The sequence below is a fragment of the Chrysochloris asiatica genome, unplaced genomic scaffold (genome assembly GCF_000296735.1).
Source record: "Chrysochloris asiatica unplaced genomic scaffold, ChrAsi1.0 scaffold00020, whole genome shotgun sequence".
NCBI classification, from domain to species: Eukaryota; Metazoa; Chordata; class Mammalia; order Afrosoricida; family Chrysochloridae; genus Chrysochloris; species Chrysochloris asiatica.
In genome coordinates, this window is record NW_006408538.1 from 18,404,649 (window position 1) to 18,422,295 (window position 17,647).

At 43.7% G+C, this 17,647-nt stretch overlaps 2 protein-coding genes across 2 annotated transcripts; both read left to right on the top strand.

Moving 5' to 3' along the window:
• Positions 1-934: 934 nt before the first annotated feature.
• FUT11 (fucosyltransferase 11 (alpha (1,3) fucosyltransferase)) lies at positions 935-5,386 on the top strand. The gene is made up of 3 exons (XM_006835898.1): positions 935-1,656; positions 1,759-2,384; positions 5,239-5,386. The coding sequence occupies exons 1-3, from the start codon at positions 949-951 to the stop codon at positions 5,384-5,386; spliced, it is 1,482 nt and encodes a 493-aa protein (XP_006835961.1). The 5' UTR covers positions 935-948.
• A 9,721-nt stretch (positions 5,387-15,107) lies between these two features.
• Positions 15,108-16,118, top strand: CHCHD1 (coiled-coil-helix-coiled-coil-helix domain containing 1). The gene is made up of 3 exons (XM_006835899.1): positions 15,108-15,231; positions 15,356-15,474; positions 16,005-16,118. Exons 1-3 carry the CDS (start codon positions 15,108-15,110, stop codon positions 16,116-16,118), a joined length of 357 nt encoding a protein of 118 aa, XP_006835962.1.
• The last annotated feature ends 1,529 nt before the right edge of the window (positions 16,119-17,647 follow it).

The window sequence follows — 17,647 nt, forward strand, 5'->3', positions numbered from 1 at the left end:
GACCTTGGCAATGTATATGTCCCTTTGGACCAGCCTACAAGAGGAAAGGGGCAGGTAGGAAATAGGGATCCCAGGGTTACTACAGGTGAAGCAAATTCAGCTCTGTGTCATCAGCATCTTCCTATATTAGGGATTAAAATATACAGGTGCACAAGAGCTAGGGTACAGACCATAGGTGGAGAGAGAAAAGTGACCATTTGTACTGGTCCTGGAGGTCAGCAGCCCAGTCAGAGGAACTGAGGGTTGATTAGCTTTCTCTCTGTGCTTCCACTGCGCTTTCTCTCTTCTGCAATGACTGGTGATCACTCCGTGGTACTGGCAGAGGTGAATGAGCCTGGGAACTCATCAGGAAAGTATGTAAGACCTTGGAGAGGTCCCAACACTGGATGGTTCTGTAAGGAGCCTGGTCATCAATTTGCAATACCTCACAGAGCCAGCCCACATTCCTCTGAGCACCCACTGGAAACATTCACTGCCTCTCCAAGCTGGGGGCTGCTGGGGAGAGAGGCAGAGGCTTCTGGAGCTCTGTTCTGTCCTGCTTGGACACCACCCGGATATGGTTTTGACAGAGTGGCTGACAGTTATCTTCCAATCCCAACTGGCTGGAGCAAGACAAAGGCTAGGCTGGAGGTGGCTGGACTTGTCTCCTCCCAGCCTGGGATGTCCCTGCTCTGGACCTCTCATTTCTCTTCATTGGTTTATTTTTCAATGCATCTTTAATTTGTAAAGAAATAAAATAAATTAAGATGTAACCAGTAGCTTTGTCTTTACTTCGGCGCGGGCTCGATTTCCCTCCAGTCCCTCTTGTCAGGCCTTGCTGCTCCTGGGAAGTGACCTGCTGAACAGAGTTGCGCATGCGTCATGGGCCTTGTGGCATAGGATCTCCTCCAGCAGTGGCTCTGGCGGGGCGGGGACTTATGCTAAGGTTCGCTGGCTACCGGAGTGGACATGGCTGCCGGCCACACGGGGGCTATGCTTGCCACCATCGGGGTGCTTAGTGTCCTTTCGGCTAGCGGCTCTGGACCCATGGCGGATGTGGAGGCTGGCGGGGAAGCGGAGTGGGTGGAGCCGTGGGACGAGCCATGGGACGGGGCTGTTTTCCGGTCACCCTCGGCCCTGGGCACGGTGGGGGTGGCGCAGAGTCGGGGGAGCCAGCGGCCAGGGAAGGACTTACCTGTGCTGCTGTGGTGGAGCCCCGGGCTGTTTCCCCACTTCCCGGGAGACTCGGAGCGCATCGAGTGTGCGCGCGGCGCGTGCGTAGCCTCCCGGGACCGACGGCTCCGAGGGGATCCTCGGACGCGCGCACTGCTCTTCTATGGTACCGACTTCCGCGCGTCTGATGCCCCGCTGCCACGCTTGGTGCACCAAAGCTGGGCGCTCCTGCACGAGGAATCGCCACTCAACAACTTCTTGCTGAGCCACACGCCTGGCATCCGCCTCTTCAATCTTACCGCTACCTTCAGCCGCCACTCGGACTACCCATTGCCGCTGCAGTGGCTGCCCGGTACCGCCTATCTGCGCCGCGCTGCCACCCCGCTCCAGGAGCGCGCTGAGTGGCGCCGCCGCGGTTACGCGCCGCTGCTCTACCTGCAGTCCCACTGCGACGTGCCCGCCGACCGGGACCGCTACGTGCGCGAGCTCATGCGCTACATCCCGGTGGGTGAGGGCCGAGGGGCTGAGAGGGATAGGGGCGCGGGGCTGACTTCTGGAGTGTGGTGTCCACTCTGACAGGCCGTACGTACCCTCTACCCCACCCAGGTGGACTCCTATGGGAAATGCCTGCAAAACCGGGAGCTGCCCACCCCAAGGCTACAAGACACAACCACAGCTACCACGGAGGATCCAGAGCTCTTGGCCTTCTTGTCCCGTTATAAGTTCCACTTGGCTCTCGAAAATGCCATATGTGACGACTACATGACAGAAAAGCTCTGGCGCCCCATGCATCTGGGGGCTGTGCCTGTGTACCGCGGTTCTCCCTCTGTGAGGGACTGGATGCCCAACAATCACTCCATCATCCTTATTGATGACTTTGAGTCACCTCACAAACTGGCAGAGTTTATTGACTTTCTGGACAAGAATGATGAAGAGTATATGAAATATCTGGCATACAAGCAGCCTGGGGGCATCACCAACCAATTCCTTCTGGAGAGTCTGAGGCGACGAGAGTGGGGAGTGAACGACCCTTTACTGCCCAACTACCTCAACGGCTTCGAGTGCTTCGTCTGTGACCATGAGCTGGCTCGGCTGGATGCTGAGAAAGCCCACGCAGCCTCGCCTGGGGACAGCCCTGCGCCGGAGCCTCACATTGCCCAGCCCTCACACATGGACTGTCCGGTGCCCACACCTGGTTTTGGCAACGTGGAAGACATTCCCGAGAATGACAGGTAAGGGCTGTCCGCGGCCCCTGCAGTCGTTAGCTCAGATTACCTAGGGGAGCTCTTACTGTGGGCATTGAGCTAGCTAGCATAGGCACCAAAGGGATAATGTGTAAGGAACTGATGACATGGCGTCACTGTCCCTAAGGGGTCAAGAGCCTAGCTAGGGAGAAAGGACCAACTGAAAAAGCTCAGCAAAGTATTAAAGTAGTACTAATTCAGAGCAACAACATATGAAAATCAGCTTATGCCAAGGTGGTGGTGATACTGTGCTGTTGAGTCAGTTCCAACTCATAGGGACCCTGTCTAGGGTTTCTGAGGCTATAAATCTTTATGGGAGCAGAAAGCCTCATCTTTCTCCTGTAAAGCGGCTGATAAAATCAAACTGCTGACCTTGTTTGTAACCCACTACACCCTACCAGGGTTCCTTAGCTTTTGCCATAGTAGTTCAAAAAAGGCTTATTTGTAGATCAGAGCAGAGGGTCTCCACATGGAAGTAATGTGAGAGGGACAAAGTTGGGCAGAAAAACTAGGCCCAAGCTAGTCCTGAAAGTCGGTGCATAGTGGGGTTGAGTGTGGGGACAAGGTAAAAAAACCAGTATTTCGAGGGATATTTATTTACCTGAGTTTACACATGTTCATCTGGCATTATTATTGATAGCATTTTCTTTCACTCTTAAAAGTGCCTGGTCTGTATCATAAAGTATATGTTCACTTTAGACAGAATCAAAGGAGGTTTTTTCAAAAGATTTATTCCACTATGGTGGGCAGTAAAGATTGGAAGAGAAGTGAGGAGGTGGTGACCTTAGAAAACAAAGCCAGCCTTGGAAGTGGGTTAGGGACTCGTTGAAGCACTTGCAGCAGACCATGCCTGTTGGAGGAGAGATTATACGTTTGAGAAAAAGAGACGCTAGAATAGCCTCGGCACTGTGGGTTAATGCGCTAGACTGCAAAGTTGGTTTGAACTGCAAGGTTGGTGGTTCAAGCTCACCAGGCGCTCTTGGAAACCCTCTATAGGGTCATTATGGATCAGAACCGACCAAATGGCACTTAACAACAACAGCAATAGCCCTTGAGAGTGAATTGGGCAGTCAGTGGCAGCAGAGGGTTGCTTATACGAGGGTAAGTCATAAAGTATAGCTACTTGGGTTCCAGTTCATACATGTGCAAATTTAATTTATTCTAAACAAAACTTGTTTAAACAGGTCTTTAGTGGATAGCTGCAAACAAGTTCTCATTAGGTGCCTTTAAAAAAAAAAAAAGGATTTTTTGTGCCATGGAAAAAACTCATTTTGAGGTCAGGGCTAATTTTAAATTTTTTACAAAGTTCCAGTGGACAGCTTCCTGGATCACTGAAATTTTGTAATAAATTTATAAGCAACCACCCCACTTTAAACAATTTTTAGATGGATCAAGCATTTTAAGAAAGGTTGGGAGAACCTCAAAGATAAGCCAAGACCATCAATCCTTGAAACAGGCTGGAGTCCAGAATCTAGTGAAGACTGTAGAATTGCCATTTGTGTCAGGATCTCATAGTTGAGCATTTTCAATTTTAAGTGAACATCTTGGCCTTAGCAAGCTTTCAGCTTGAAAGCTTGATGAGTGCCAAAGAAATGATCTTTCCATCAGTTTTAAAAGCTAGATTGAAGCAAATGAAGATGATTTTATAGAACGAATCATAAAGGGGAACATGTCTTGGATTTACCAATATGATTCAGAGAGCAAGATCTAATCAAAACAGTGACTTCCGAGGGGATCTGCTGGGCCAGTTAAATTCACCACACAAAGATCAGCTCCAGTTATTGTGACTGGTTTAGAGCATCCCAAAGGTGATCTTGGTAGATTTTCTCAAAAGCCACAGGATGACTCACAGGGGCTTTTATTAGGAAGAAGTTTTAAGAAAACGGATAACTACTTTGGTGAGAAAATGGCAAGAAAGTTGGCACCAAAGAGTTTGTTCCATCAGAATGCACTTGCTTATTCTTTGAGGGTAACAAGGGCTGCTGTCCTATGAGAATTTTGTTGGGAAACTACCTCGTTCACCCTACAGCCCTTTTCTTGCCTTTTAGACTTGTGTTCCAAAATTTAAACAACATTTCAAAGGAACATGATTTGAGTTCCTTGAGAATGTCCAAAATGCAGTTTTGGCATGGTATTAATTTAAAGTAGAATTCTTTGAGGAATGATTAGATTGCCTTCAGAAGTGTATAGACCTAGATGGAGACTATGTCAGCTTGCATTTTGGTGATTTTGTCGAATGGTTTCTGTGATTTTGTACCAATACTATTTGACTGATCCTCATATAAATGCTGTTGGCAGCATAGTTTGGTGCTGGTGGCAGAATGTTCCATCAAGTTTTTTCTGTCTAATTTATGCTGAGTATGTTATTATGATTTACTAGGAGAAAAGTGTGAAACAAGGGCCTTTAAAAAGTATTCAGGTATAGTCTTTTCAAGACACGTAAGTACCACTGCACCCTCATATTAATTATTGGAATAAAGGTGCAACTTAAAAGATACCATCTATCAAAAGCCCTGTTCCACGGCTCTCACAGGGCCACTACTGCTTTGATGATTTGGCCTCTGCCCCCACTACCTCAGAAGTCTCTCCACCACAGTTGAAAACTAGAAGGCAAGTCAGGAATATCGGGTCACTGGGTGGGCTGTATGATGTGTTTGTGTTGTGCCTACTTCCTGTCTTTCTGTGCTAGTACTAGATTTACTTCACAAACTTCCTTTCGCAGCCGAATCCAATTCTAGCCAGAGACCACTGTATCTGCATAAGATTGTTTGGCCAACTCAGAAAGGTAGGATTTATAAGCTGTGCTAAGGTTCTCTCATGTAACATAAGTTTGGTGTTTCAGCTGGAAGGAGATGTGGCTGCAGGATTATTGGCAAGGTCTGGACCAGGGAGAAGCCCTCACTGCTATGATCCACAACAATGAAACACAGCAGAAGAAATTTTGGGATTACCTACATGAGACCTTCATGAAAAGGAATCAGAACCTCTAATTCACCTTTAACGTCGTAAAGTTGAGGAGAGGAGACGTCCTTATTCTACCATGGGACATGAGACAGTCACTGCTCAAACCCTTAATGAACACTCTGTTATCATGGGTTCAAGAAATTCCATTCTATTCCCTGATATTTTATCCTAATGATGTGCGGCCAAAGCTTTAGCCTGTGGTAATGTGGCCTCTTCAAGGACAGGTAAAATTCTTGGTTCAATGGGAAACAGAAGTCTGAAGTACCTACTGACTCAAGGTGCTGCAGAATTCTCAGAGTACTCACTTCTGTAGCCATTTCACCTCTCAATTGTGACTGAAACATACCTTAGTACTTAACTACCAGTGAGGTCAAATGAGTCAAATGTAAGGTCTTAGAACTTTTCCTGTTCTATTACCCAGACAGTACTCCTTATGTTAGTGTCCTGCTATGTTAGTGGGGAAGCCAAAATTTCTGCTGGTTATATTCTGGTCCTCTAGGGTTCTATTTTTATGTAATTTACTTTGCCTTTCACTTCAAATTTTTATTTTAGGTGACTTTTTCCTTCCTGGTTTTAGGTCCTTTCCTACAATTTCTGATTTTCTGTAATCCTTCCGCATTCATTCTTCCCTTCATTAAATTGCCTACGGATTTGGCAGCTTTTCTTACTTCTACTTTCTCATCTGGGAATATCTGGAATTCCTTTCCATCTCCTGAAACAAAGATTCAGTGGCTAATTCTGTGCCCTGTTAATTTAATGACTAGCCCTGCTCTATTTTAGAATTTCAGGTAGTTGATGTTTGTTGTTATGTATGCTGTCGAGCAAGTTTAAATTCACCAGTGACCCTGATTAGTGTTTCCAAGAATGGGTGGTGGGTTTGAACTGCAAACCTTGCAGTTACCAGTCTGGTGCTTAACCTAGTTTCACATGAGAGTTCTTTGATATGTATCAGCCTATTTCAACACTTTTGTAAGATTTTTCCACTATAATTTCTAGCCTTCAGGCTTGTGAAAAAAGTCTTATGTATATGTTTTTAAAGTCTTATGTATAAAAAGTATTAAAACAGGCTGATAAGAGTCAAAGTACACATTTTTATAGGTCTTTGACCTTTTCTGTCTGCTGAATTAACTCTGTCTTCTATTTTACTATTTTTATTTGCTACAAAGACCTATTCCCTCCTTTGCACAATGAGAATCAAGGAAACTATAGTGGAAAAAAACTGGTCAGGCTTGCTGCATCAGAATTAGCAGCAGTGGGTTTTTTGTTTTGGGTTTAATCGTCTCGTAAGAGTTCTCGAGGTACACGGGTTAACTGCTTGGCTGCTAACTGGAAGGTTGGTGGGTCCACTGGAGAAACATGTGGCAGTTGGCTTACACCCTTGGAAACCCTGTGGGGCAGTTCTGAGTGCAATCAATTCATCGGCAATGGGTTTGGATTTTAGTTGCTTAATCATCTCATATTCTTTTCACTTTCAATGACTATTCCAGCTCCAATCATTGTATTACTGATACTCTCCTATATAACTTTATGGAAGCCACTGAGACTGATGTAGCCCACCCATGGCCCTAAGCTCAAGAGGTGAGGAGGCAAGGTAAGAGATTTAAGGCACAAGTGGCTGGTAACTTTTAGAGATGGTGGCCAATTCTACTCAACTGCTGTGGTTTGAACATATAGCCTAACTTCTGAGTAGAGAAACCATTGTTTTTTTCCTTGGAGGCAGTGGCACAAAAAGGAATACATTGGGCCTTGGAGCTACTCTGGTCTTAATGCTTTATTATTACTATAGAAGTTCCATAATGAAGCAATACATTTGGTTGTAAAATTACTCGTTGTGTATATGTGAATTAGAGGCCTCAACAGTTAGGGGCCACACTCAATGTTGTCTAAGGATTTGAGCACCAAGGAAAGCTGTAATTTGGGCTAGATTTCACTATCAAGGTTATTTTTTTCTCATTTTTCTTTCATAGTAAATGTCCATAACACCATGGAAAGCAGGACTCTGATTTCTAAGCTTACAGTATTATTTAAAAGCAGACTCTGATTTACAGTATAAAAAAATCGATTACACAAGTGCAAACCTAAGATAGGACTCAGATTTCCTTATATGCAATTAAAAGCACAGTGAGAGTTCTGCAAGGTAAAGAGTCTTCCTTATGTCTTAATGACACTAACTCACATCGGCATTTGTTTAGCACTTTAAATGTACCCAGAGAGTTGGCAGTTTATGAATGATGTGGGTATAGACTCAGGCCTGCTTTATGGCCAGTATTTCCCAGACTTTCTCTTTTATACAGAACACCAAATGAGTGTTCACAAAAGAACAGGGTAAACCAGGTGCTTCCCTTCCCCCAATGAAAAGTAGAACCAAGAATAGTCACATGGTATTTATTAACTAAAGGTTTCACTTTCCCTATGGAGAAGGTTGGTTGGTTATATGCTGTGAAGTCGGTTTCGACTCATAGTGACCCTGTATAGGATTTCCTAGGTTAGAGATCTTTACGGGAGCAGAAAGCCTCATCTTTCTCTTGTGGAACTGCTGATGGTTTTGAATTGTGTCCTTGAGGTTAGCAGCCCGACTCATAACCATTATGTTATCAGAAAAAGTAGGCATTGTGAATTTTCTATGGGCCCTAGCCTATAGTTACACAGTAGCAGCGTATTGTAAGATTGGGGTTATTGGTATTAGAAATGATCTGATCGGAGTTTTATTTACCCTGCTAGAGGCAGGACTGATGCCTTTAATACAATAAATGTTGCTCTTTTCTATTATATTATCTCAGGTTTCATCTTGCATAATAAATTACTTCTTTTTCAACAGTGTCCTGTTTTGTGATTTTTCTGAGGTAGCATGATAAAGAACTGAGTACTTGTTGGGAGTATTTCAAACACTTGTTCATTCAACAAGTTGATTCTCACTTCACCAAAGACTTTCAGACGGTCAACAAACATGAAGAAATGCTCACAATCATTAGCTATTGCTGTTGTGTGCTGTAAAGTTGCTTCCAACTCATCGCAACCCTGTACAGGGTCTCCAAGAGCAGCTAGTGTGTTTGAACTGTCGACCTTATGGTTACTAGTCCAGTGCTTAACCTACAGAGCCACACCAGGGCCCATTAGAGACATGCAGATGAAAACAACAATGAGATAGCATCTTACCCCAGCACTAATCGCAAAGTTCAGAAAACAATAAATGCTGTCAAGAATATGGAGAGTCTGGGATCCTTCCTTCTACACTGCTGGTGGGACTGTATCAAGAATAAGAGCACTGACACCAATAGACACTTGCACACCTATGTTCATTGAAGCACTATTCACAATAGCAAAAAATGGAGAAAGCCTAAATGCCCGTCAACAGAAGAATGGTTACACAAACTTGCTACATACATACAATGGAATACTAGGCAATGCTGAAGGATAATGATGAGCCTGTGAAACACTTCCTAACATGGATGAACCTAGAAGACATTATACTGAGTGTTGTTACGTGCTGTCGAGTCGGTTCCAACACAGCGACCCTGTATAGGGTTTCTGAGGAGCAGCTAATGGGTTTGAACTGCCAACCTTGTGGTTCAAGGACCTACGATGATCCTACACGACAGTTTCTGAGTGAAGTTAAGTCAATCACAAAAGCACAACTATTGGTATGAGACCACTTTTGTAAAAAGTCAAGAGGTTTTCATACTAAAAATAACATTCTATGATAGTGACCAGGAATGGGAGGGAAGGGAGAATTATTCAGTGGCTATAGGATAGAAACACGTTAACTTAGGTGATGGGGAAGACAGTTAAAAACCAAACAAACTAGAAAAGATCTACAATAGGCAAATGTATGGAGACTGAAGTCTATTAATGGTTACCAAGAGTCATGTTTGGTTGTGCAACTAAGCTTATGTTAAGAATGGTGGGGGAAAAACGTGGGGGAAAAATGTATAGTTGATTCTCATTACTCATGGTAGTTATGTAAAGTTGCCATGAACAGTGAATTAGCAAGTGCTAAACCATTGCTCCAAGGAGCTCTGGTTACGAATCGGGCTGCTAATCTCATGGTCAGCAGTTTGAAACTACCAGCTGTTCTGCGGGAGAAAGATGAGGCTTTCTGCTCCTATAAAGATTTACAGCCTCGGAAACCCTGTACAGGGTCGCTATGAGTTGGAGCCTACTCCACAGCACATAACAACAACAAAACCATTGCTTCAGCAGAAATACAGGATTAGGTTCCCGCAAGCCAGTGGTCACATTTTTTTCAACTGATCAATACATGTGTAACCTTATTTTGTGTGTTTCTGTTTAAAGACATTTTGTTTAAGACATATGTCTTCTAATAATTATATATAGCATTGATTTATGATAAAACAGTATTGAATTATAGAATTATGTGTAGTACTCTATTGTGATTGTGTTTTACATCTTCCACGCAGTCATATACATAATACACATAATGCAGTACTCACAGTAAACAGTACTGTGAACATACATATACTGTACAGTTGTTAGGTGCTGTCGAGTCAGTTCCGACTCAGCGACCCTGTAAAGGGTTTCAGAGGAGCAGTTGGTGAGTGCAAATAAAATCCTGTTTTTTTAAAAAAAACAAACTGTTAAAGAGTAAGCATTTAAAGTTTTATAAAGCATTAACTAAAATCTTACAGGATTGTTGTTAAACCTCTGACCTTGGCTTGTCCCCACAAAAACCAAGAAAGCAGGTTGGTGGAACTTATTCTGCAGAAGATAAAGACATCAACAAGGAAGGCTACCAGTTATTTAGAAAGAGTGTGGCTCTTGCGACTTGTTGATGGTACTGGCAATGTTCCCTGCTCAGCTGGCTTGAAAAACTGCATTAGCCGTGTCTTCTTGGCTTTTTTCCTTTCAAATCTTTAGGCAACTCAGTACAAGGTGCGAATGCAGTGGAGGTTAGGTGCTTAAATTTGAGGCTGTGTGAAATTGTTTTTAAAGCCAGAATTCTAGTCTATTTTAGCAGCTGTGAGAAGGACAATTCTTGGAGTCAGATTGATTTTCATTGCTATCATAAGTATTGTTGACTCTGATGCCTTGTTTTGCCACCTCGGCAAGGCCTTCATTTGTAGGTTCTACTGCTTTCTCAGTCAAAATGTCCTTCATGCTGTTGAAGGCTTTTACCTTAAATTCTGTAACCTCCTGATGTGCAAAACCTATCTTGCTTGCATGTTTAACATTTTTCATGCTGTACTGCATATTGAAACATGTGAGCCAGCGTGTGCTAGCCAAGAAAGGTTTAACATGTTCCTGATCATGGGTCATGTGACAAAACTTTTTTGGCATTCAGCCTCACAATGCTGGCCACTATGCCTTTTTTGTTGTTTTTAAACTGGCTGCCATCTCCCAAATCCACAACTTAACCACTCACTACAGATGTTACTTTAGTACTTTCTGGAGCCATCTCACGTACAGATGGGTAAATTTCCTCTTGCTTTTTGATACCCAATATTGCTAATTCAAGGAGCTCTGGTAGTGCTGTGGTTACGAATCAGGCTGCTAATCTCAAGGTCAGCAGTCCAAAAATATCAGTGGTTCCCTGGAAGAAAGATGAGGCTTTCAGCTCCAATAAAGATTTACAGCCCCAAAAACCTTATGCAGGGTCGCTGAGTCGGAACCAACTCCACGGCACATCATCACCACCACATTGCTGATTCATGAACACAGAACTCATGACCAGCATCATTTAACTGAATACAATACATCTAACACATGTATTCCTACCCTAGCAGCCAATCACAGCTTCAATGTGCTTATGAACACTAGACAGCACTTCAGTACTACTACTGGGGGCCATTTTAAACAGCGAAATCACCAACAAAAATGCAAAAACAACTGCTGCTAAATAGACCATGAAAAGGACATTTGTTTATAGCATGAGTGCTTAAGTAAGAAGGCAAAGAGGTGGCCAACTCCAATTTTTCTACAATGTGCCTGAGAATGACCATTAGAGTGCCATTTGATTTTAGAGTTATGCAAAAACCATTAGGAAAGGTTTGTGACAGGGTTGTATTCTTTCACCATACTTATTCAACCTATATGCTGAGTAAATAATCCGAGAAGCTGGGTTCTATAAAGAAAAACGTGGCATCAGGATTGGAGGAAGACTCATTAACTATCCTGCGATATGCAGATGATACAACTTTGCTTGCTGAAAGTGAAGTGGACTTAAAATACTTATTGATGAAGATCAAAGACTATAGCCTCAGTATGGCTTGCATCTCAATGTAAAGAAAAATTCCCACCATTGGACTTGTCAAAAACGTCATTTTTCTTGGATCAACCATCAACACTCATGGAAGCAGCAGTCAAGAAATGACACACTAGGCAAGTCTGCTACAGAAGACCTTTTTAAAGTGTTGAAGAGCAAAGATGTCAGCTTGAGGACTAAGGTACGCCTGACCCAAGCCATTATTTTCAATAACCTCATGTGCATGTGAAAGTTGGACAGTGAATAAGGAAGATCGTAGAAGAACTGATGCTTTGGAGTTATGGTGTTGGAGGAGAATATTGAAAGTGCTATGGGCTGCCAAAAGAACAAACCGATCTGTGTTGGAAGAAGTGCAGCCAGAGTGCTCCTTGGAGACCAGAATGGCCAGACTTCGTCTCTCATATTTCACACATATTGTCAGGAGGGACCAGTCACTGGAGAGGGATATCATGTTTGGTAAGGTGGAGGGTCAGAGAAAAAGGGGAAGATCCCCAGCAAGATGGATTGACAAAGTGGCAGCATCAATGAGCTCAAGTGTATCAACAATTGTGAAGTTAGCCTAGGACCTGGCAGTATTTCATTCTGTTGTGCATAAGGTCACTATGGGTCGGTACCGCTCGATGGCACCTAACAACAACAAAAACCATGTGGAAACCATGTCTGACTTTCCTTGACTTCACAAGGAGGAAAGAGAATCAAACTCAAAATCAGCCCAAGGCCAATTCCTATGAAGTGGAGGTCAGACGTGCTTCCAGTCTACAACCTTCTTTACCCTATTCTGACACCAACCACCCCACCCACAGCACTCTCTGCTCCACATCTGGGTATGACAATCCATTGTAATGGCCACACAGAACGAATAACAATACTCACAATTACGGGGTTTATTAGCGAAGTGAACAGGGTATATGATCCAGGATTAAAACCAACTCAGATGAAGCAGTTTTCCAGTCAGGAACGCTTCTTGTCTGCCATACTGCAGACACACACCTCAGTCTTGTCTTTGGTTTCTCAGTGAGGTGGCTCTTTGGCCTCTGCCTCAGTACAAGGGCCTAGATACTGCAGCTGCTTTGCTCTCCATGCCGTCGCCTAGCTCCACTCAGGCTCTTCTTTCTTAGTAGTCCTGTGATCTTCTGTTCCTGCTTAAGATGGCTCCTAGCAAGATGGAAAAGCCAACCAATGCCAGTCTTAAGAGTCCTGTATGCCTTATTTGCATGAACTCCTAAGATAGAACTGGCAGCTATTAACTGTGCCTTCCTTGTTGATTTCTTTTTCTGCCTTTTGTGATTTCTTTTGTGGGAATTAAGACATTGGGTAGAAAAGCCGTATCAAGTAAACCGCAGGTTACTAATACATCTTAGAGAGCAGATTCGCAAATACAGAATCTGCAAACAATGAGGAATGCTGTATTTATTGCCATTATTCTAGGCACTGAGGATTCATTAATGAACAAGACAGACAAGGTCCCGTCTCTCATGGGGCTTACATTTTAAATGGATGTTTGGGTTGGTAAGGTCATAACCAAACAATAAAAAAGATACGTCAGACTGTGATAGGTGCTGTGAAGAATAAAAAGGGTTGATGGTATAACTGATGATGATGCGGTGTACCAACTCAGGGAAGGCCTCTCTGACGTGAATGGAGTCTTAAAGGAAGAAAAAGAGCCATGGAAATATGAAACATGTAGATTTTAACACACAAAACTTACACATTCACATAACACTCGGAAGCAGTTATCTTTTGAGCTACAAGCTTATTCAAGTTACAGACTGAGTCTTGTAAATAATCAAAATCACTGAGTCAAGTTTGATGTGAAGACACGCATCACAACAGAAGGTCTAAGTCTAACCAATGGAATAATACCACCAAGTATCTCATCCATTGGTGAGAGGATTAGATAATGAATGCTTAAGTACGTTAACCTCACTCTACCCAATGAGACCATTACAAATGGACATTGCCAAGAAAGATACAGGGAAGTCCCATGTGCTCTTCATCCAGCCTCCCCTAATATTACCATCTTGCACTAAAGGCACTTAACAATAACATAATATATATCTGTGCTATGCAACCATGTTGTTGTTAAGTGCTATCGTGTTAATTCCCACTCATAGTGACCCTGTATAGATAGGGTTTTAGAGGAGCGACTGGTGAGCTTGAAGTGCTGACCTTGCAGTTCAAAGTGACTTTGCAGCCCAGCACAGTAACCCACAGCACCACACCAGGACTCTAGCAGAACCTAAACCTACTGTGATTTCAACTCACAGTGACCCTGTGAGGACAGAGAATTGCTCCATAGGGTTTCCAATCTTTACAAAAATGGAGTGCCCCATCTTTCTTCCATGGAGTAGATGGTGAGTTGGAATCACCAACCTTGGGGTTAGCAGCCGAGTATGAACCATGGCATTACCAGGGGTCTTTAGTAGTAGTTGTTGTTATGAAATCAATAAACCTGGTGTTTCTTTGAAAGTTGGGTGATCAATGAGGGAGAATGGGGAAGAACTGATGTATTAGAATCAAGGTGTTGGTAAAGAATATTGCATATAGCATGGACAGCCAGAAGAAAAAAAACATTATCTTGGAAGAGAAACAGGCAGAATGCTCCTTAGAAAAGAGTATGGCGAGACTTCATCTCACATACTTTTGGCCAAGTGGTCAGGAGGGTACATCATCATCATACCTGGTAAAGTGGAGGTCAGGGGAAAAAAGGAAGACCCTCAAGGGGATGGACTGATACAGTAGCTGTAACAATGCACTCAAACACAACAATTGTGAGGATGACACAGGCCTGAGCTGTGTACAGGGTTAGCTATGAGTTAGAACTGACTCCACAGCATCTAACAACACTGTTTCTTTTGTGGCTGTGGTTCTAAGGGTAGTCAAAGGTAGGTTTATTAAACAAAACAAAAAGCTTCCTCCAACCTAATATCTTAAAGTCTCATATTTTGATTCTCTCCATCTTCCTTCCCCTACGTCAAGGAAGCCAGTTACCACCAACTCATACTGAGGGGACTTCAAAAGTTCATGAGAAAATGGAATTAAAAGATCATGAAAATTTTCCATGAACTTTTTGAAGCCCCCTTCGAAGTGATCCGATAGGATGGAGTAGAACTGTCCCATAGGGTTGTAAATCTTTACGGAAGCACACTGTTACGTTTCTCTCCCCCCAGGAAGCCGCCAACCTTTACCTTAGAGACCTAGCGCTTTGACCACTGCGCTACCAAGACTCCCGTCACCCAAACCCTGAGTTCTTGAACCAATACCGCTCCCAGGCTTCACGTCCCGAGCGCACAATGGAGTGGCCTCGGCTGGCGTAGGAGCCTCAAGGAATCTCAACCTAACCTGGTGACCGATCTGGACCAGCCCGAGTTCCGACCCATCTTTGCTGACACCGCGGCCTAGAGATGCAAAAGATGCTGCAGCCTACAACCGAGCTACCAGAGCTCCGCGCGGGGTCTTCCTAAAGCCGTAGGGGTCACGCGGGGTCACGCACGGAGCCGCAGAGGCTGCCGGGAGCTCGGTGTGCAATGGCGGCGCCCAGCCTCCGGGGTCGCCTGGCGAGGCTTGGAAACCCACGGAAACCTGTACTGAAGCCTAACAAGCCCCTCGTCCTCGCTAACCGCCTCGGGGATGGGCGCCGGGAGAAAGGCGGTGAGCTTTCGGAGTTGTGGAGGCCCCGGAGCGGACGCCGATGGGGGAAAGGGTGCCGTAGCGTGGGAGGGCGAGAATGTAAGGGCATCCTTGGGGCTGAGGGTCCGCCTTTCTGCCCCTCCAGAGGCGACCTGTATCACGGAGATGTCGGTGATGATGGCTTGCTGGAAGCAGAATGAATTCCGCGACGAAGCGTGCGGAAAAGAAATCAAGGACTTTTTCGACTGTGCTTCGAGGGCTGAGGTGACACAAGCTTTTGGGGGTTGTCCTCGCGGGAGAAGAATGGGGAGATACAAGTAATGGTTTTCCATGCCCCTTGCTAGGTGATTGGAAAGGCCCTCTCATCCTCATTCTTCACCCACGGTTTTGAAGGCTGTGTGATCTAGAGCAATTTATTTCACTGGTGTGAGCTTTAATTTGACCACATGTAAAATGAGGTTAATAATACTCACCTTACAGAGTTTTGTGAGTTTCAGGTAAGATAATGAATGGGAAAACATCGTGTAAAATTTAAATTAATGCTCAAATAAAATATTGTCTGAAATAGAACTAAAGGGTAGTGAACCTATCTGATTGTTCGGTTTCCAGCGTAAACTTAATTGCTGCCTGGCACAGTACCTTCAGAACGTAAGAGTATTTAATTGTTCCAAAGTACCTTGTTTTGAAAGGGTACTGGGGAGACGATACAGATCTCTTCAGGTTGGTTAATAACTTTGTGTGCTTTGGGGCATTGTGAGAACCAGGGCTAACTTGCATTTGTTCTGTGTTTTCAGGCAGCCCGCAAGATGAGATCTATCCAGGATTCTCTGGGAGAGTCTGGGAGATTACCAACCAAGAAACTGAACAAACTGTTACAGAGGTTTCCTAACAAACCTTATGTCAGCTGAAAGTGGAGTCATTTTCAGTGACTGGACAATAGTTTCCGAGAACTATGTGCCGGGTATTAATAGGCAAAACACTTTTTCACTCTTTGGAATCATGGTCTGGTGGTAGTTATGATTTAACTTGAAATAAAATCCACTGAAGAGGACTTGGTCTTTAGTTGTAGTTTGGATACCCTCTCCAAACTCGAACCCAGCATCTTCCCCTAGACACTGCAAGCCCTTCACTCCTTTTTATTCTGCTCCTTCATTTGGCGCAGGAGCAGAATAAAAACTTTTGCCTTTTCCTGTATTTGAAGTTCCTTTAAACCTATTAGTGCCCTTGTCTTTGGATACACTAGGGATGTTGAAGTTCGCCTGTTTCAGTGCTTTTTACCATCACATCTTAAGTATTTAGTGACTGCATATTTTTTGTAAAACCCATGCACCATTCTCCCTGAATCATCAGAAGTTCACACTGGTGACCTGAAGTTTCTACAAATGTGTTTCATTTTGCCACCACTGTGTAAAAATTACATTTTAAAATGTTACACATTCATAAATGTGAAAATTGTATTAAAAAATAATCTTTTAACTTTTCTTAAAAAAATCAAAACATCTGAAAATACTGACTGGTCCCTTATTCCTGTCTGACATCAATCAGGTAGAGTCTGTTATGTTTTGTCCCCACTCTCCAGTCACCTTGTCATTCCCTGTACTCTTCCAAATGATGAAATGAGAATTAGTTGGTGGTTTTCTTCTGCATCATTTAGTCCACTTCTCACTGACGTTATCCTTCTGGTCACTGACCACTGACGGCATTTACTTTTGTGAGCACCCTCATTCCTCTACCAAGTCATTCCTTTCTCCCTCCCACAGGGTCACTATGAGCCCAAACAAAAGCTACAGTGATGCATTTTTTGGTTTTCATACTCTAAATCCTCTGTCATCAAGTTGGTTCCAACTCACAGCAAACCTATAGGACAGGGTAGAACTGTCTCATAGGGTTTCCAACTGCCTCAGAGTTCCATAAATTCTTTATTGAAGCAGATTGCGACAGCTTTCAATCGTCAAGTTCGAACTGCCAACCTTTGGATAGCAGCTGAGTGCTTTAGCCTGTGTACCACCAGGACTCATCTTTCACAGTAGGAACTATTCTGTAGCATTTTAGGTATACTCTGCGCTTTCAGGCATATTTGAGTTAACTTTACAGCATAAAACACAGGACAAAGGGACAGACGTTAACACTCCAGCAAGATAGATTAAGATAAAGGAGGCTCCTTGCCTTGCCTCCCTGGCTCCCCTCTATGCTCCTCATATCCCATGAGTAGAGAGCACTGGGTGGTACCTAGTTCTGTAAGCAGAACCTTTTAGTTACCAGAAGAGCACAGTGCTCAAGTAGTTTATACTAGGAGTGGTTTTTTTTAATCTTTAAAAACTTTTTCTTTCTTTCTTTTTTTTTTTGTTGAGCATATATACAGCAAAACACCAACTCAACAATATCTACATATACAATTCAGTGATAATGATTACATTCTTGGGCAACCAACCATTTT

Bases quoted from the DNA above. Each gene is read 5' to 3' on its own strand.
- FUT11 (XM_006835898.1), top strand. From the start codon at position 949: ATGGCTGCCGGCCACACGGGGGCTATGCTTGCCACCATCGGGGTGCTT. The intron at 1,657-1,758 runs GTGGGTGAGGGC...TACCCCACCCAG, and splicing joins AGCTCATGCGCTACATCCCG to GTGGACTCCTATGGGAAATG. The intron at 2,385-5,238 runs GTAAGGGCTGTC...TTGGTGTTTCAG, and splicing joins GACATTCCCGAGAATGACAG to CTGGAAGGAGATGTGGCTGC.
- CHCHD1 (XM_006835899.1), top strand. From the start codon at position 15,108: ATGGCGGCGCCCAGCCTCCGGGGTCGCCTGGCGAGGCTTGGAAACCCA. The intron at 15,232-15,355 runs GTGAGCTTTCGG...CTGCCCCTCCAG, and splicing joins TGGGCGCCGGGAGAAAGGCG to AGGCGACCTGTATCACGGAG. The intron at 15,475-16,004 runs GTGACACAAGCT...CTGTGTTTTCAG, and splicing joins ACTGTGCTTCGAGGGCTGAG to GCAGCCCGCAAGATGAGATC.